The 21,543-nt window shown below is 35.1% G+C and overlaps 1 protein-coding gene across 1 annotated transcript in view; it reads right to left on the bottom strand.

Annotated features, from left to right (window-relative positions):
* DYNC2H1 (dynein cytoplasmic 2 heavy chain 1) overlaps positions 1 to 21,543 on the bottom strand; it is a 188,316-nt gene that overhangs the window by 4,294 nt on the left and 162,479 nt on the right. Inside the window, exons 86-88 of the mRNA XM_059824850.1 lie at positions 7,839 to 7,948; positions 7,416 to 7,497; positions 506 to 622 (exon numbers count right to left, since the gene is read on the bottom strand). Of these exons, the coding sequence (XP_059680833.1) occupies positions 506 to 622; positions 7,416 to 7,497; positions 7,839 to 7,948 (309 nt within the window). The remainder of the gene's footprint in view (positions 1 to 505; positions 623 to 7,415; positions 7,498 to 7,838; positions 7,949 to 21,543) is intronic.

The raw sequence follows: 21,543 nt of genomic DNA, 5'->3' as shown, positions 1-21,543 counted from the left end.
TTACTGTTTGGATTACTTCACTTTCATCTTACATAGTTCTGCAAGCATTGGCATTTTTTTAAATTAGTGTAAGTAGGGGAAAGGCTTTCTTTGCTTACAGATCACATCATGTTCTCTATCTTTTTATTGCTGGTGTATTTTAATTTAACGATTAAAATGCGAACACAATATATTCTAGGAGTGAACTCCCAAACTCATGTATACATTTACTAAATACACTTTTAAAAATACGTTAATGTTTTTTAAAAGACAAGGAAAAAAAGGTATGACTGAAATAAAGCCCTTGTCTTAATCTAAACAATAGAAGCTAAAAAATATTGACAAAATGATTGTAAGGAAGTTCTTGTTTTATATAAAAGAAGTAACTGCTTTTCCTATTAAAGACAGTGATTTTTACTTTGAAATGAGGGGGAAAACAGGTCAGCAACATCATACTGAAAAGCTACAGTACAGAAAAAAGGAAATTATGGGTCTTGAAAGTTTAGGGCTTTTAATAATTTAGTACCTGTGGAATCCAGGCCATGTAACAAGGGAGAACAGATGACACGCTGGGAGAATCATGCAGATTTTCTGAAAGTCGATTTCCATCAAAACTGCAGCCTTCCAGTTGTAAGCCACTGATCTGTCATGGAAATATAAAATATTCAAACATATAAAATAGAATTGAAATGTCAGTAATGATTACATTGTGCTTTAATGAATGATGATCCTTTTTACTGTGACCAAATTTTTAAATAACAGGAAACTAATTATGGTAATGTTCTGTGTGAGAATAGGAAACGTGATTTACAAGCAAGATCTGGACCACGCTTCTGCGTGAACTTCCTCTGATTTGGATTCACATTCTTTGAAATGTTAGAGAAAAATACCTGCAAATGTCATCATTTATGAAACTGCAGTTGCCTGGCATTAGATTAATGGAAATATGATAGCAACAGCCAAGTACACAATCATTGCAATGTCAAGAAGAAGAGAAGAACAATCACTGAAATAAGCATGACTTCCTGCTTGGAAGTCTGAGCACAGCTTTCAAAGAATGGAATGCGTGATTACACAGCTTCTGCAGAGGCAAACAAAATATACTGAAATAATATGAGAGAAAATTGTATTTAACATAACTCAAGATTTCTTAGATAAACTATTGTTTGGAAAAATTAAATAAGAATCCCACATGCTTCCATAAGTAACTATGCAATGCTTTATATGTAACATGTTTTAAGTGCTTTCTTTTAATTAGTGAGTACTTTCAGCCTCTGAACTAAACGTTCGCTTTTTTCCTTCACTGAAGTCCTGCATAAATTAATGACAATGATATCTATTCTGGATTTCTTCCAAATAAAATTTTCAGTATCATCTGTTGATCATTTTATTTTCCCAGTACAAATAATAGTTTGCCAGTAAAAATTACAATAATAGTCAGTTTGGCCTGCTGAAGTGAGAACTTTAGCAATAATAAAACTTAACTCAGTAATAACTTCCATGCCGCTTTTCAAAAGGCTAAATCTTAAGCTGGAGCAAACGTCTAACAGAAGCTGCAACCTGAAAATCATCTGTCTGTTATACTATCATACTAAAGCCTTGAATTAAATACATAATACTGAGGTAGGCTTTCATCAAATAGAAGGTTCATAAAGCGGTGCTGGAACTAGGAAATGCAATACGGTTGGAAACTGGATGAGTGACCACATAACCAAAATGGAGAAAGGTATCATTTTCTAATACATTTTCTCTTGCAAGAAATTTTAAAAAGTGTACTAAATTTTAAAAAGTGGTTAAAGTATAATGTTACAATGAAGATAGGTATCATAGAAGATATAACAGAAATAATTTACTGAGGCAATTACGGTATTCTAAAATTATTTATTTTACAAGAAAAGTTGCAATTAAATAGTAACACAATGGGGGTTACTGTCATGCTTGATAAGCAATGCTTTCCTCCCAGGTGTTGGGCTTTTTTGTTAATACTCTACTAACTATATACTAGCTAAGATTACTTTTTGCATTTTTAATACTAATTATTCTTTTGATTGTAGACAGGCATTGCAGTCTTCAAAAATTTTCTTCTTTAAAGTCTTATTTCTGTTCTAACTCTGAGCTGAGGACTCTTCCTTACAATGTGCAAGATGCATGTATACATATTCTAATGTGAAAAAAAGTTATAAAAGATTGCATTTAAAAAAAGCTATAGAAAAAAGCTGTGTTTCACCTTGGACAGACAGTGACCAGAGAAGTGGCAACATTCTTTGAAGCAATCTGTGCTCCATACAGACTAGGAGTCACAGTAAAGCCTCCAAAACTGTGGATAACCTGAACCAAAGCAACGCCAAATGGGAAGCTTAGAGTAGTATGACTTTTTCTCTAACTTTAACTTCCACAAATTATTATAACAAGGCCTCAGTGAAATGAATTACATTTTTCAGACTTTCTATCTGAAATTGCAAAAACTTTTTTTTCTCCTTCAACCTCCTATCAAAAGCTTAAAGTCTTTTCTTCATTATGAAAATGTGACACTCCTCTCCCTTCTCCTGCCAAGTTTATTGTGATCTTTCCTTTGAATCTTCCCTAAGATTTTCAGGTCTGATGCTTTTAAGATACAGTGTTAATATTTGGTATTTTGTACCGTTTCTTTTCAAACTCAAAATCTCTCCACACAGAGAGATTTTCGATAAAGCTGGCTTCATCTAGTAAAAAAGAAGTTTGGGTGTCAATAGTCTTTAATGATAGCCTATATACATTCCAGTGCCACTTCTTCTGTCTTGCAAGAACAAAGAATATGAAGAAAAATATCAAAAAAGTCACAAAAGGAACAAAGTCTTACTGATGATTATACTGAGGCTTTCCCTCTGACTCCTCCCTACTGCTCTCTGTTGTTAACATTGATACTTAAGGCCTCACTTTATTATATGCACAGGTCCTAGATTACACTTTATCTCACTACACTTCTGACTGAATGCTTTCAAAGCTCTTATTTATCCCTATCGCACAAATATTAGAAAGATTCATCTCCTGTGTTCTTCCTTCTGCTCTTCCTGCATTCTGCAGAGAATTTTGTTATGGAGTTTCTTTTGGTAAATATGTGAGTTTGGCAAAGTTATTGAGGGAAGACTGGTCTGATGAAGAGGTTGTAAGACATATTGGTAGGATGTTCAAGCGTCTGGCGATCCTGAACATCTCTAAAAGAAGTTTCTATAGAAATGGGTCACCTATTGAAAAATCTCTTTCTACTGCACACACATTTCTTCTTTTGATATCGTCAGTTCCTTTGACATTATAGTTATGTAAAATAACATCATTTCATCTCCTGGAAAACTTCAACCAATCACAGAAACTCCTTTGAAGATGAAGACCAAAATTTTGACTTTGATTCAATACTGAGAGACACTGAAAAAAAAAACCAACCACTGGAACAATGTACTTTCAGATACTGTTTCGCTGAGTACTCCCATAGCCATGTTCTCATTTCTATGATAAATGATGTAGAGAAATTACAAGTACTATGAAGGACATGGATTTCACAGTATCTCTAATTAGCATGCATAGTATTTTTGCAGCTCAGCTCAGTAATAGCTGGAGTTCACCATAATTTTTAAAATTTTAATTCTTACAAAGTATTTGGCATTTTGAAATTATTAGTACTAGTTTAGTTTCAAAAAAGCTTTTGCTACACATTACAGATTATGTTTCTTTAAAATACATTTGTAGAAAGTGTGCTCACACCATGGTCCAAAGCATCTCTGTTTCCAAAATTTCAAATTCTCTGCAATTTATTTTTCCTTACTATTTAATGCCATAATTTCACATGAAATGTTACAAACTACTGCAGACTTCAGGAAGTCATATTTTCACTTCATTACCTCTACAGGCCTCCATCATTAATTTCTTGATATTTCAGGATGGAGGTATACTGTAAAAAAAGACCTCTAAGGATGCCTTTTAATAGTATTTCTGTCAATTGCTAAGAGCATAGTTTTGATACTAATGCTGAGATTATGTACTTGAGTATTATAGTCTTGCAATAAATTTTTGGTTTTCACTATTCATATTAAGCTCTACACAAGCTCATGGCGCTTACTACCCAAAAAGTCTCTTACCATTTTCTTCCTTTCTTTCATTCTTCTCTACAGTAACAGAAAATGGAATGCCAAAAGGAATGACTACCTGCTTTTGTACAACAGCACAGTCAGTGCACAAAGCAAATAGAAGAGATGTATTTGCATATCAATATGTGATTATACTGCAATAGCCATACGTTTTCAGTATCTTTTGTTAAAGCAATCCGACGTGATATTAAAGAAGGTGTAATTTTATCCAGATTGATTCTAAATCAGATATTCATCACGTCCTACTAGGAGAGATCTACTCCACATCATACGTCTAAACTATCACCTGAATTAACACTGATAATTTAATATCAGGTTTGATAATCCACCCAGATTCAGGTGTATTCTTGGCCTGATTGAGTGTTCCTCTGCCTACTTTGTAGTAACACTGACAGTTCTAGCACTTCGTACTTCTGACTTACAGATGATTACAGGGTATCACATTATTTGAAATTTTATCACATTATTTGAAATTTTTGGCACACAAAGATCATTCCAAATGTCTACAACTGCTGAAGCATGATGCCATTTTTTAGAAATGAGCACGACTCTCCTGTATCCCAAAACAGAGTCCCCCAACCATGTGAGTACAGAATCAAGTTTCTCAGTAGAAATTGTCACACAAAGTGAAATAGCACCATTAGTATAAATTGACACTGATAAACCACAGAATAGCCTATACCATGACCTGGTTCTTATAGGGGATGTGAGAGATCCAATTTTAAACCTGCAGTCTGAATCAAGTGAAGAAGGAACACCAACAAATCAAATCTTCTGACAAAAATAAATATTTACCAATTCTACCAATTATTTCATCACAAACTTTCTGATAGTTTGAAGACCTATCTTACATAAGAAGAGAGTGCCTTAGCAAAGAGAAATGAATGCAGTTCTTGCCACTTTGATAACATAATCTGAAGACCTGAAAGTCGCCAAGGGGGAGGAAAACAGCAGGACTGGGTATATCTGAGTTTATCTTATAGACAAAGAGCTGTATGATCAGGCAGGTTCTAAAGTGAAACACAAGAAATAATAATGAAAAGAAAATTTCCAAATGGAACAAAAAAAAGGTATTTGTGCAGACACAAAAGTATGTCTATGCATATATGCTATTAACTAAATACATTCAGAGATGCATACACAATAGGATGCCAAGAAACATTTTACATTTATTTCAGTTATCTTACTCTACACAACTGAAATGGAAACCGATCTCCTTTTGCTTATGAACTGAATTTTTTAGTGGGAAAAATTTCTTTGCAGCCTTATCTGCAGACAGAAGGATATCCAATGATGAAGTAACAGTTAAGTATAAGGCTGAGATACACAATGTCAAACTTTACTGAAGAAAGGATAATATTCAAATCAGTTGAGTAAGCTTGACAGGATGCTTACCTTTTGTTAAAAATAACCACTCACCTAACTGCTCCTACTATTCCTGTGGTAGAGAATTTGCTCTTAAACAAAATTCTCTTTTTAGTTTTGATTCCTCTTGGAACATAAGAATCATTCTTGTAAGGCAATAGAGAATATATGTTAACCTTTTTGCCTACATACAACAGTGACTGCTAACAGTGTATTCTAACTATTATTATCAAAAATCTACCATGAAGTTTGCACATAACAAAGAATGATAAGCTTCAATACACCTAACTGGAGTGTTGTTATAAAGCTCTTTCCTCTAATTACCCTTTAATTCTTTAGTTTCCAAGCAGCTCTTTCAATTTAGCAACTGTAAAATATTGTAACATTTTTTAGCATATGGGAATACTTAGATAATACTATTCATGCATGGAATTCAGGTATTTGACATTGACTTCTGACATTTTTCGAAGACAGTAGGATGGTTTTGAAGAAGTCCAGGCTTCTAGGATCTGCAGCTGATAGTTAGCCTACTAGAATGAGTGATCTGAGATGTGAAACTCAATTTTGGCTCACTGCTATGGACGTAGAAGTCTTCGCTGAATCTGGAACCTCAGAACACGTGATTTGCAAGCTCCGAGGTTTATCATATCCCAGGTTTATCCCAGGGAACCAAATTGCCCTAAAAGTCCCTTGGTTTATTTATCTCCAGGTTCTAGAGTCCCATCTGCTTCTCATTAAATGAAGTAGGCAACCATTACTCTTATTTAAATACCAAGATTGAATAATTTTCTAACTTATATTGTCTAGTTCCAACAGGAATTAATTCAAGAAAGTTCAAAAGACTGTATTGTGTAAAGGTCAGACTGGATGATTACAATTATCTTGCCTGGCCTTACAATCTACTAATATTTTAGGAATATGAATTCTTACACATTCTGTATTAGTAATTTTAGATAGTGTCAGCAGCAACCCAGAATCCTAATATCTCCCACAGCCTTGTGCCTGCCTGCAGTATCAGACTAGAGAAGGTGCCCTGCCACTTGCTTTCTCTCTCCTAGTTTAGCAATCTCTCTGCTTTAGCGGCACATCAGTGTAGAGTGGCGTGGTGAGTGCTCTGCATTATTCACCCATGTTTCTGTAAGAATGCTGTTCTAAGTGCTGTGCTCTGTGCTGAACACAGCACTTTGAGCTGTGCAGTATTATCATGGGACCAACATACCTGTTGGAAGATGTAGAAAACTTATTTTGTGAATTCCCTACAAAATTAAGTATAAAACAGGTGCAAAGAGATCTGGATTCAGCCAAAGTGGCAGTGCCACCGGAAATATTAACAAGCTAAACTAAAGCATTTGATGATTCATCTCTACTTTGCCGTCTAAGCAATCAGTAGTGACTTTATGGCTGCTGGCTGTAGCCCTAAGTGTCCACTGAAAATTGTTGGGTCTTTATCATATCAAAAGCTAGTCATATTATAGTTTACTCTGGTTTGTCTACTTCCTTAGAAGTCTCTTTTCAGTGATTCAACAAATGTCTTAGACTTACAGATTTACATGTGTATTTTCTCTTGCTACCTGCCACAAGTTTTTCTGGACAACTACTTTCTGGACAACACTTAGATATTAACTAATGGAATTGCAGCTTTAATTTTTATCTAAGAGGAGGTTGAAGATAATGGAGCAAGAATAAGTTTAAATTTTAAATTTTACATTTTAAATTTTAAATAAGCACTGTAACTAGGGAGGGGAAAAAAGATAACTGCTTTCTTTCTCCCATTTCTACGGAATTTTTGCACTACCATTTTTGTAGCTGTATGCTATTAACCAGTCTTTGTATCTCAGGTACACCAATGTATTTATAGCTCAGTCTTCCAGAAAGTTTATGGACAGATGACTTGGACTATGCTAATAAAACAACCTTGTAAAATTCTAGTAAAACATCCTAGTAAAATACCTTAACTTGGAGTTTGCCTTCCTGTATTCGCCCTTTCCATGATGCTGTAAATTTAAGGCTGTCCACTGAACAGCTCATAACTCTGCAAGGGAAACATATGTACAGTAAATCTTAGAGACATATAACAGGAAATGAAATACAAAACCAAAACCAATGTCTTTTCAATGTGTACCATATCATACTAAGTCTTACTTTGAAGAAAAATACATTTTTAATTTCACCTAAAATAAAAAACATAATCGGCATTTAAACAAGTAACTCACGGCTATTCTACTTCAGTGCAAGTAATAAAAATGATATGACTAATGACAGCAATTGACATAATTTGTTGTATCTGTGTGCTGAAAATGAAGTCACTATCTTCACACATAGGGAACAATGGCACATTAGTACACATAAATAGGTAGATTATTCTTCCCTCACCTTGCAGTCTCCTGGCGTAAGGCATTGAGAAATGCGTCTGGATGAAATAGCTCTGAAAGGTCAAGGGTGTCTGACAGTAGTTTCTGTTTCTCTGCTTTTTCTACCCAAGTCTAAAAGAGAAAAAAACAAGGAAAACAAAGAATCCTGAAGTTATTGCCTGATTTTTCAACATTTTGAGTTAATGTGGATTTGTCAATTATTATGATTATTGAAAAATTTTTGTGTAAATATACCGTAACCTCAAAGATTAATTTCAATTATTTCAAAGTGGTAAACACAAAATTAACACCATTTAAAAGTATAAAGAAAACCAGTTGTTTATGTGTAATGTGACTCATCCATTCTAAATAAAGTTCTGTTTCATTCTTTGTACAGTGCAGCTCACTTTGTACAATGAAATTTTTACCAAGTTTCTAACATTCTGTTGAAACCGTATTTCAGCTTTACTAATAGGAAAATTTATGTTTTCCATCGAAATGGTTGTCATTACTGTCTTTGCTTTACTAAGTTCAGGCAAATAACTGCATTCCTTTCAAGAATGCTTTCAGATCATTCTTTTGTGTAAACTGCATAGAAAATTCAAGAAACACTTGATTTTCAATCTGCAGTAAGAGTTTTTATAACTACTTACCAACATTTTTTTTTAAATATCTCTTAGTATGAGGTTGATGCTGCCATTTTTAGTGTATTAGTTTGAGACATGAATTTCAGATAAGATAAAAACTGGCCTCTGTTATATTTGCTAATAAATGAAACTAACAGAGGTGGTGGGAATAACTGGCCTCAATTATCCTTACAGAGCACATGCCCCAAGCTACTTCTTTCACCCTGCCTTACATGCAGTTAGTAGGAGCAGCAACCTTGGAATTTCCCATCAGTGCAATGCATTATGTGCCAACATGAGAAAAGAGACACACATTGCACCCTGCAATCTTGATAAACCATGTATCTTAAGTAATGAAATCTGAGTTTGATCCTCAAAACATTAACAATCTCAGACTAAAGAATTTGTTATCTTTAGATGAGTTATTTAGGTACCCGAGTGGTTATGCAACAGTCCACACTCAAAATCCTATGTTTTGAAACTTTTATATTGTATACCTTTTTTGGTACAATTTCTTCACACTGTATAGTCACAGTCCTGACTATGGTACTGTAGAATAAATGTTAAATTATTGTATAACCTACTCTATAAATAGTTGCAAGCCATATGCTTCTGGCGCAGAAAGATGAATGTTTAATACTAAGCCAGAAAAATAATCAGAGACTAAGATTCCACATGCTGTGACTAAACAGAGAAAGACAAACCACGCTCCTTTCTAAATACCAGTTACCAGAAGATTATGAAATTACTCTAGTCACTGAATAAAAAATCTTGGAAGCTACACTCTCATTACACAATGCATCTGCCAGGCATCCATATCTTGTTTAAAAAGTACTTTATTGTATTCGAACTGCTGACAGGTGAATAATTCCATAGAAGCATCTTGGAAGTGACAAAATCATCCAAAATACAAGTAAATATCACTCAGTGAATTTTATTTTGTCAGTGTGTCAGACAAATCCCCATAATGTTTCCACCATGTTCAAACATTTAATCGGTGATCTTTTTATCTGTCACATCACTGATTATTTGCCCTCAACTCAAATGATTATGAATCAGTTAGGAGATTCTTGCTTTCCATTTTCATTAGCTAAATGTACACAGTTAATGACCCTTGTCTGCATGATTCTTTTAATGACTTTATATAACAATCTCTTTTATTATATAGCAGTAACTCTGCATTCTGGTTAGGGCAGATTTTGTAAATTGTTTTGTGTAATAACAGTAGATGCTATCATTTCAACTTGTATTTAATATAATCATTCTATTGCTGTCATCAGATAAACTTTTAATGTAACTGCTAAAGAGAAACACTGTTGGGAACATAGATGCTAATATTTCACCCAATGAAAATTCCAGTACGGCTAATATTAATTCTGAACTCATATAATTAAGTAGCAGTAGGAAATACACAATAACAAAAACTTTCATTAGATCACAAAAGCAAAGTTTGTAATTGCTTGTACTGCTCTACAGAAAGCTGAAGACATAGCTCAGTCACAGCTGTTTAATAATTAATTTAAGATTTAAATGCAATAAAAATGACAATAACATGTATTTTACAACAAAAGTGTAAAAAATATCCTTATGCTTATTCTCCTTTTTGTCTAATACAACCAAATGGCAGCATGTCAGTGAAGTGCTACACCCTCAAAAGACAACACCACTCTATTAAAAGGATCATTTGTCACTAGTACATCCACTGCCACTGCCGTAACGCTTGGAAGAGATCAGGGCTTGAAGGGAAGGAAGTTTAAGCTAAACTGTAGAAAGACTGAAGTGATGTTTCTTGAAAAGGAGAAATCCTGTAACAGATTAGCTATAGTATCTTCATTTCCCTCTACTATCCTGAGTCCAATAAAAACATACAGTGACTCCATTTGTCAAAATGATGCAAAGTTGTTTGACTTCTTATTGATCTTGGATGGCCATGCAGCATTTCAGTCTGAAGGGCCTTCTTCCATCACCAACTCAGTAGAAAACTGCCTTTCCTGCCAGGCAGGCCAAAATAATCCATGCATTTGTCACTTGCCAGCTGGATTACAGTGAGAAGACTACCATCAGCTCTAAGATGGTGTAAAATCTAGCTACTCGTCTCTTCGTGGCTCAGGCCAATACCCATGCTCTCCCAACTGCTCTCTCACTCCTACCTCCCATAATATGGTCTTTAACAGGTTTGCTGCAATTCAAGATTTGTTTTTCTGCTTCAAAACAGTTAACAGTCAAGATCTAAACTCACTAGAAGCAGCTTTCTGTGTATGAATTAATGATACATCTTTGGTTAGACATGGCAACTATAACATCTGGGAAAAGGCATATGAAAGCTGAAATGGTTTATAACTTATTTTTAAAAATAAATTCACATTCTATCAATAATTTCTATTATACCAACAATATGGTCTACAAGTCCAAATATCCTAATCCCAAAAAGATTTATTTTTACAAAATAAAATAAAAATTCTATCCTACACTCTTCTTTGTAACTGTTTATTTCAGTATTTCAATACTTCATTATTTCAGTATTTCCTGAATCTTTCTTACTGCAATGAAACTAGAAGTATATAAATATAATATCAAAACTTATCAGCAATACCCAACATGCTTGCAAAGTAATTCCTAGCAGCATATTTCAAGACTTCAATTAATGTGGGGTTCTGTTTGGTATAATAATTTTTTTTTTATTTTTTTTTTTAACAAAAATAAATCTTTAAGTGCGGCCTCAGGTGGATCTAATAGTATTTTTTGTCTGTCTTAACATCCAAGAAGCATCTATTCCATTTTCAGAGAGAAGCCTTCCTTATCTTCTATAATCCCAAAGCAAACTGAGAACCTCACATTGAACAGTGGAAGGAATAAAGAGGCTGCCAGATTTTCACATTATCAGTTATACAACTTTAGGAACACAGAACTCCTCTACAATGAATCAAGTAGTTTTCCTTCACCTGTTTTAATTCATTCCAAATGTATTCTCTTCTACTGTGTTTTTCCCTTGGTGCATCCCAGAAGAGAACTTTTATTGAAAAAGAAAATCATATAAATCACTACAGAAGTGATTTCATTTCTGTGCCTAGATGGAAAATTGTATTCAGTGTCATATGAATATGCATAGCCAGAAACCAGAGAGTACAAATCTGTTTTTCCACTAGTTTTAGAGGGATTCGAAGTTACTAGGGAAAAAAAATGCAGGACTTGGATAAGTCTGAGAGCAAACGATGGTGAGTAGCACTGCCAGGGGAGGAAGCATTCAGTTAACCAGAGTTTAGATTAAGCAAAGGTCACTCAAGCAGTTATGCTAGAGTCGTATTTTCCTCACAGTGCAGCAGCTGTTCCACAGGTGTGCTCCTAAGTGTCGGCATTCAGTGGTAAATGTCTGCAGGATTAGTTGTGTCACACTGCAGAGAAATGAAACAGAGGTATTTTTTCTGGCATTGAGCACAGAGGGGATAACGCGTAGCTTCTCAGGAGCTACTGGCATACAACAATTTGCTCCCTTGTGGTAAATTTTTTAGTATGTGAAATCCTTGAGTTATTATTCTTGCTAATTATCCTTTATCAAATGAACACGTGAATACTGCAATATTTCAGGTATACGATAAGGTGTTGGCACATACTATCTTTCAAGTGGTAAATCACACAGGAAATTAATTTGGAGTCTTATTTTTCTTTTAAAATAGTTTTCTTTTCTTTTTTCTTTTTTTCTTTTTGAGCATGCAGACCAAAACTGCTGGTTAGTGCTTTAAATAAAATACTATTAATTCTTTATTTCAGTTTGACATGGCTCAGAACCCCCCTGTTTGTTCAGGAAGTCTGAACACTAACACAACAGCACAGTCTTAGAGCATAAAAATTCTGAGTCCATGAGCACCAACATGCTAGCTAACAATGTGCCAGAAGCAGATGTGCAGTTAGGCATAGCTGAGGGAAGCATTAGCAAATTTGATCTCATTCCGGTTACTGTATTAATTTATTTTTATCAAAACAGGAACTTAACTTCCCATGAATTGCTGTTTTCTACATTTAATAAGGATACCAGAATGATGATGCTGCATAAGAACTGTAACATCGTACTGACAAGTTCATGACTGATGTATGCCAAAAATACCTACTTTCAGATATTTCTTACATGATCACTAAACACAGAATCCAGTTAGACAACACTCTTACGCTTCATGCCTTCTAGTCTTTTCTTTCTCTACAACTAAATACATCAGTTACTAGGTGCTAGATTGCATTTGCAGTTACATAGAGTATAACTGGGTAAGGAAGTATAAGAGCTGGAACTATTCCTTGGTAGAACCAGAAACTACAAAATGTGCAGAGTAAAGGGGACAAACATTCAAAAAAACTTCAGTGTCCTCTCCTTCCGAAAGAGATTATGGTCCTACTTCCCACCTCCACCAGTAAGAAGTTGCAGGGCAGGGGAAACGGTGGCACACATGTTTATTTGCAGATAACAGACAAGACTGCCTACCATAATCCTTGGACAAAGTCAGGACTACATCAGACATAATTCCTTTGCAGACCTCTGGAGTAGGGATGCTGAAATGTATATTGTGATGGTACTGGTGTGACTAAACAGGGGTACAGAATACTCAATATATTACACACTAGTATTGATGGGATGCACCACCGTAGTTTGTTTTATAGTACCAGCTTGAAGGCTATGTTACAATAAGGAGAGCCAAAAGAGAACCACTAACTTTGCTATGGTTCATTTTCTCTGGTCAACATCCCATGAGATACAGATTTTCCATTAAGCATCTCCCTCACAGTCCTTGTTCCTCTTCCAAAACAATGACCCCTTGGACTGCAATCATCGGTCTCTCTTGCTTTTTTTTTTTTTTTTTTTACTGTTTATCAGTCATTTATTTTGTGTTAACACCCTCTCTTGAGGCTGTCAAAATTCAGAGAAAATCTCTCAGCCATGCCTGTGTCACAGAACTCTCCTCTATTGACAACTATTAAGGCTGAACCTAACTCTCAGATATGTATGCAATGTTTATCAAACCCACTAAAGGAATCTAATCAGAAATTGTTTAAATCAGTGGTGTACATAACCCCAAATATACCACAATGAAAAGGCAAAGAAGGAAATCTATTTTTCTACAAGGAAAAAAGATCACAGAATGGAAACAGTGGCTGATGCAACCCCAGTCTAAACAAAGAAACTATATGATTGCATGGCCATGTCTGTGACACGACATCCTGGGATGCACCATGCTGGCTCATGCTAAAGCTACTTACCCTCCATTGAACAGAACACTGCAACATGGGACTACTGCTCAGACTATCAAATAGTTTGTCCAACAAAGCATATCTTTGTGTAAACACAGAAATTTAATTAAGATTTCTTTTTTTAATTGGTGTAATAAGCTGGTATGGATTGTTGGATGTTCCTACATACTAACTCCAAGGCATTTAGAGTGAAAGTACCTCAAGTACAGTATATGAGCTCTTTGAAGCCCATAAAGCCTTTCTTTAAATCAGAAAGGGAAATTTTTTGTTGTGGCCAACCCCAACAGAACAGGTCATCATCAAGGCTGTAGGTCTCTGTCAGATGTCCTGTCGCACTTGAAGGCTAAGAAAATGCTGAAGAGCAGTAGCATGGCATGAAGCTTCAGTCAAACCTGTTCTCAGGAAGTAACCCAGAGAAACAGACATGATGGAGTAATTTAGAGAAAAAATATTGCACATTTTGTTAAACAGCACACTTTTTTTGGTTTATTTTTAAATGCATTTTTGTTTTCTTTTTTTTTTTACATACAATGGTTTTACTTTTAAAATTATTTCTGTTATAGAAATAATTTATTCATAAAATTAAACATTTGGCAGCAGTAATATCTATGTCGTTTTGATACCTACTGCATGAAATTTTGAAGTGTCCTACAGTATCATGGAATCATAGAATAACTGGAGTTGGAACACCTCTGGAGATCTTCCAGTCCAACTCCCCACCCTCAAAGAAGGACCAGCCTAGAGTAGGTTGCTCAGGGCCTTGTTCAATGATATTTTAAATATCTCAAATGATAGAGATTCCACAACCTTCTCTGGGCCACCTGTTCCAGTGTCTGACCACCCTCAACATGGTTTTTTGCTTCCAAATGTCTAATCAAAGTTTGTCTTCTTGCAACATGTGTCTGTTTTCTCTATGCTGATCTTAGTAAGTGCCACTATGCATGTCCAAGCAATATATGAAACATTTGAAATTTTCAGGGCATTTAACTAGATAGGTCACTACTGAATATCTAACATTTAAGAGAGAAGTACTACACTGAAGTGGTACAAATCAAGTCCATATTCATTAGAGCACATTTGACCCAAAAGGTACAGTGGAGAAGTTCTAAATTACAAAATTATAGAATTTAGGTTGGAAGGGACCTCTGAAAGTCATCTGATTGCAGCTCAAAGTAGGGCCAAATTCAATAACAGTTTAGGTTGTTCAGGGCATTGTCTATGCCAGTTCTGTATATCTCCAAAAGTGGAGATTCCACAAACCTCCCTGGGCAACCTGGGCAACTTTTTTTTCCACTGAACAGCCAAAAACTGGACAAATGCTTCAGATGTGTCCTCAAAAGTGCAGAATACAAAGAAATAAGTCCCTTTGACCTTTATATAAGTTAATTAAGAATTTTGCATTTCTAGATTATCATGGTATCATGAGTGAGACATATTTTAATCAAATTTGCAGCTAATAAGCAACACAATTTTATTTTTATTATTCTAGTAATATCTTACTGTATTTTTTACTTGATGGATTCTTGTCTTGATATATTCAAACCATCAATTTTGACTTTCTCAGCCTGATAAGAATAAAATACATGAATAGACATGACTGAATAAATCTTTTTTCTAGCTTGATAATCTACATATCTGAATAATGAAGAATATTTGGTTTAGTTCTAAATTATTTACTGCATTTTGCCTGATACATAGCTAATTTCAGTTGATTAAATTTATCATATGGGATCATGAAATATTAGAAATTACACTAAAAATGGTAATTATAGAGAACCTACAAGAAAATATATGGTATGTGTAAGGAAAAGCATATACAACACTGTACAACAGTACAAACCTGACGGGAATTTTGAAACTCAAGCTCAGATATAGAGAACAGACTCCTCATTGGATCGTAATTCTCTTAGATCAGAGTGACTACGTGGAATTAATAATATAAAAATATCACTGCCTGCAAATGTGCTCTTACGCATTCTCCTCCATTTAAGGGCACACATTCTAAGTTGCTATTTATAGTATTCAGTTGAATACACTGGGAAACATACTCTAGAGCAGGAGGCTATTTACCCTCTGTGCCTTTAAGCATCACTTACATACATAAAATGGGGATTTAAGCTTTCTATCACTCTTAAGAGCTCTTCTCCTTTGACTTAAAGTTTTGGGTTTTTTTTTTCCTCAATTATGTACCTCACTGAATATTTAGAGACAAAGAAGAACCACACGAAGAACTCTACTAAGACTAAAAACAACCCCAAACCCCCAAACCAGAATGCCTCTGTGTTTACCCCAGTTTTAAAATACAATCAGTTTTAAAGTACAGTTGCTGAGTGCACCTGCATCCTGCACTGATTGTTTTATTTGAATGTGAATTCCCAAGAGTAAAACTACTGCACACACAACAGATAAACAAGGATTTAGTCAAGAATTACTCTCATGAAGCTTTTTCTTCACAAACTAAATTCGAGATGATAGCTCTGAAACTTTAACAGCTCTGAAAATTTAAATCTTTTTTTATATTTGTACAGGAGTACAATATGAAAGTATGTTATCATTTCAAATTCAGCTATATGGAATCTCCTTCAAAGAGAGAAAGATAGGTCAACATGCAGCTACATTTCTGCCTTCCCCCAAAGAAATGCCAAAAAGACTGCTAATTAGGGATGATGCTTGCTTGTGGAATGGCAATGTGTTACTATTAGAAAATGGGCTTACTTTTTAATATATATCTGCAAATGCTATTTGAGAAATAGTTATATCATGTTAGCATTGATCTTGACCAATTAAAATCTCAAATCAAGAGATTAAATACTTTGTAAACTATTTCCCCAAGCCAGTTCCCACCAAACCATCTACAGTTCAAAAACAGAACCATGATCACATCTAGTTAATTTTTAGTTACAAAGCTGTCTTATTACTCTAAGAAATTTATTTCTGTGTATGCATGTACAACTATGAAATCAAAATTATAAATTGAACAAAAAAAGATTTTAAATAGACTGCTAATTATTAGTAGACACAATATTTGTGCCAATATAGTAGTAATCAGAAGAGCAAGTTACTGCAACTGAGTTGTCTAGCATAAAGGAAAGCAGATTGATGGAATGTACCAGCAAATTGGTGTATTACCATGTGTTGCAGCCTTCTCATTTACAAATGGCTGGAATTTAAAATTACCGAAGTCCTTGATAGCATAACATAAGGAGACTAATTTTCATATGCAAATGATAATAACATCCTTTTCTACCAGTTGTACTTTAATTAACCTTTTTTTGCTTGAGCTTTTGTCAGTCAAGACTATCCATTTTACTCTGCTTTCTCTTTTGCAGACAGCTTTGTCCATGATACAATGAAAAACAAATCGTTAGAAAATGAGCAATCTACACTTTAAATTTTAACAATTTAAATGCATACAGTTTATTAATATCTTATCATTCTATCTTTTCAGATTTCTTCCTGGATTGTGGAAATGTATCTTGTTGCTTAAAGAGAAAAATCAATGAATGCTGATTATTTTATTAGATTAAATAAAGTGTATCAACTACAGATTTAAATCTTCTATAATACATGGTACAGTTTCTTGGAACTTATACACAGAAATGCTAACCTGCATCCACAGAAGAAATACAGAACACTAAATCTAGTTCTTTTAAATTTAAACTGAGGTTAGAAAAAGATAATTTTCTTTAAAATAAGGTAATTTCTCATAGAGACAATGACATGTGTTTTTCTTCTTTTTTATTCAAACACTTATAAAAGTAATTTTGTGAGTGATCACCTTCTGCAATCAATATTCTACAGTCAGAGAGCTGATCAACTGTTTAGTGGTACGATAAAGGATGCTGCTGAAACTTCTGCTTACAAGGTAGTATTTAATAATTAAAAAAGAATAGCCATTCTCACAAAATATGCTTAGAATTCTGAAAGCTTAATCAACAGGAGTTGAATTCTGTTGAAACGGACTACATTTCAAAACGTTTAAGGGTGACGTTTAGAAAAAAGCCTATAACTTGCGGATTCCTCAATTTAGCAGAGCATCTAAACTTCATTGGGATTAAGCTTCAACAACTCACAATGAAACCAAAGAGAATGCAAGTCAAGATATCTTTCTTTTTCCAGTGCTGCTCTTTAAGAATTGTTTTTCATGCATAAAGAAAATTATTTTCCCAAAACTTGAGATAATCCTTGCTTGTTGACAACCAAAAAATATTTCCATTTAAAACTGCGAAGTTTGCAGATGTAGTGTGAAAACCCACTGTATTCTGCAGGAAAAGAATAATTTCACTACTAGAAATAGTGATTTCAGTACCTCTGGAAAGAGAAGTCTTGAACTGGTGCACAAAACAAGAAAATTTAAGGAATCCTTCCACCTCAGGCACCCATGCATGAACACAGCTTTCTGTAAGTCACAAGAGTACATGAACTCTCTAAGCATAAAAAATGCTTCAGCTTCTGCTTTAGCTTCCTTGGAAGCTAGACTTTATTTCAGTGGACAACTCTTATGACCTGTGCAAGTCTGATACTTTCTTCTTACATTCTGTGTGGCATCCTGTTTGGATGGTGTATCTTCCTAAATCACCACTACTCTATACTGGCCACTACTTAATTAATTCAATCTAACTTAATTAATTCAATCTAACTGAAACAGTGATTAAAAAAGGACATGATATGACAGTTGGATCTATCAGAGCTTCAAATTTGCCTCTTAAATGAGAGACAAAGAAAACATATAAATTTTTATAGTAGTACCTGCAAATTTACAATTTTTACCAAGCAGTTATCAGTTAGATAAAAGGTCTTGAGAGATGTATCCTGGCTGATAAATTCTGCACAAAGTGAAATCATGCTGCAACATGATGAGAGCTGTGGGAGCCAATTAAGGCTCAGTTTCATAGCAGATAATGTTAGGCTGCAGTTGTATTTTTGTTTTGATACTCATGACAGCTGAAGAGGAGAAGCCAAGAAAAGCAACAGAACAATGCTAATTCTTCAGAATAAGGTGGATTCTTCATAGCATTTTGAACTTTGAATTAAAATAATGGAATGGGAGGATTTAAACCACAATATTTTAATGAGATTTTGTGCTTTAATATTGCAAAACTAAATCTGAAGTATTCTGCACTGTACAGATACCTAAATAACAGCTGTTCAAATGGAGAGTGAGTGATGAGAGGAACAATGACAAGGTGGGGAACACAGCCAACCTAATCCATCTGAATCAGCTACTCCTAAGACCATGAAAGACAAACCATTAAGCTATTGCCCTGCTGCACAATCTGCTAAAGCAATCTATCAGAAAAAACTCTGAAATGCTATGCAAACTAAGCGGGATCACTACTTAAAGGGGTATAGAACTTCTTATGGGGTGCCCAAGTGGGTGAATTCGGGCACTGAATATGACAATTCTGGGATTGTGCAATATTTATTATGGGATACTTAGGGGAAGGACCAAAGGTGGGGAAATCTGGATGGGAGATGAACAAGAACGGGAAAACAGATGGAGAGGTATGAAAGGGCAGGTCGCGTGTAGGGAGGCTGCTGGTCAGTACACTTTGGCCAACGCTGTAGCCGATCACCAGAGTCTGTCCTATCCTCCTCTTAAGCTCTATTTTCAGTTATTTTTGTGTGCAAGTGTGTCCTCTATGTGGGGGAAGGGAATCCACTAGCAAACTTCTAGCACCACCAGCCAGCAAGAGGGTGAGCTGCATGGGAGCTGCATGCTGCAGACTGAGGGACTGGAAGCAAGACAGTGGAGAGACCAAAAATCAGTGAGACTTGTAAAGGGTGTTTTCCTTGAGCAGTGAACCACCAAAATAGGATAGGGCTATTCGTGCTGTCTGTGTTGATGCAGCTGCCTGTAAAGGTACTGTCCTCCTCTCTCTCTTAGTCTGTGTGTGGCTGGCTGTGTCTGTGCAGAGTATGTGTGCGTGCCTATTTTGGAATTCACTCTCAGCCTCTACGTCTCAGATTTTATGTCCGTATCATCTACTGTTGCATTAAGACTGATTTATAGGCTAGCCCTCAGAGTTCTTTAACTCAGTGAAAATTGAGACGACTTGACTTTCTTGGCTTTCTAAGAGCAAACATTCTGCCTGTTATCAGTGAATGAAAAGTGAACATCTTTGCCTAGATGTCTGGGGTGTGAAGGAAGAATCCCGTATCTCCTACTCCCAGAAGGTTTTCTAGTAGCTTCAGCATGCAATTTCCAAGAGTTCAAACCTCATATACCTAGGGTGTCCAGTCTACCTTTCTGGGGAGCTGATTGTTGGAGCAGAGGAATATTAAGGGTTCCAAAACAGAAACAAAGTCATTCTACCTCAAATAGTAAAAGAGTAGTAAAATAGTAAAAATCTTATACTAGGGGGTCAAACTGGTATTGAAATTAAATATTACTACCCTAGATTTCACTCAGGATGGGAGGGGACAAGAGATAACAGCATCCCAGAGAGATACATACAAGTCTCTGATAAAATAGGAAATATAACTTTTTTATATACGAGTACTTCATAGATACACATACATTTTCAACAAAAACTTTCATAACTTATGCAAACAAAAACTATGAGTATTCATAAACATCTCCTTGATTAGAACTCTGAAAGTAGTGTTTATGATTCTGAGGCTGAACAGTTTTCATTTTCAGTGCATACTGTAAGCCTTTTACCAGCTGCCTGACCAAACAGCCATCCAAAGGAAGAACTGTTTTTACAGATGACTTAAAAGCAGCTCAGTCCAAAAGAATGAAATAAATATTTTCATTTAAAATATAAAGTCTTGTTGGAATAAGAAGGGGGTTTTTTGGAAGGAATGAAATTAAGCTCTTTATTTAGTTCTTGTGGAAACAAAAAGTAAGTTCCAATTTGTTGACCTGAAACATTTTTTTCAATGTTGATATTCACCTGACATTTGCCTGGGCTGCTCTTTTGCCTCTTAATAGCTGTAGTTCTGGGTCTCTTCTCTCCCTCTCCTGCTGGTATCCATAGCCATGAGAAGACACTTACCTACAGACTGGGATGGACTTAAATTCCATTATACATTGATGTATATTATTGCTGAGCTATAATCATGTACCATGAGAGAGGGAAACCACAGAACGCATTTAATATGCCACCATGAGGAAACTGGGAGTACAAAGACCAAGAATTACAACCAACACAAAGATCTATGATGATTCATAAGCTTCATATCTTAATGTTCATAGCAAATAAATCACTGTAGACAGACAAGCTGAAACATGATATTGCGAAGTTCGATGTCAGCATTGCTAATTGAAAGTATGCAGAACTCTTCACCTTAGAAAAATGTTCAATATACAGAATTTTTGGTTTTAATTTAAAGCAAAAGCTAACATCCAAATACCAGAACTTCCACCTGGGAAGAGATCACATATTTCCATCAGGTCTATCACCACAACATAATACACAGCAAAACATGGCTCTATTTGTTTACACTTTATGTAGTCAGATTTCTTTTTTTTTAATTTGATTTTACTGAGCGAATTCAGACCTGAGAAAATGCAACACCTGTTGTTTTTCTGCCTGTTGTTGTGTAATGCTCTCAGAACATCTTTAGACTTCTATAAATTCTGCTATAATTATTCTACCATCTGGCCTATATTTTGTGTTCCTCCCGATCCCCATTAAAAGTTTGTAACAAAGCAGTTGCTTTTATTATTTTCTGCACTGGCAGCAAACATCTTTACAAGGCAGCCTTTAACTAATAACCTAAGTATAGACTTACTGCGTCCTTAGTAGATGCAATCTTTCAATACAACTTTGATGTTTCAATGTCTCCTATTTTCCTTTTGAAAAACACCTAAATCAAACCTGTCTCAAATGGTGAAGGTAGAAGTCAATACCTTACAGT

This window comes from Gavia stellata, chromosome 1 (assembly GCF_030936135.1).
Source record: "Gavia stellata isolate bGavSte3 chromosome 1, bGavSte3.hap2, whole genome shotgun sequence".
Classification (NCBI taxonomy): Eukaryota; Metazoa; Chordata; class Aves; order Gaviiformes; family Gaviidae; genus Gavia; species Gavia stellata.
Note: the sequence above shows the minus strand (reverse complement) of the source record. Positions and strands in the feature narration are given on the sequence as shown.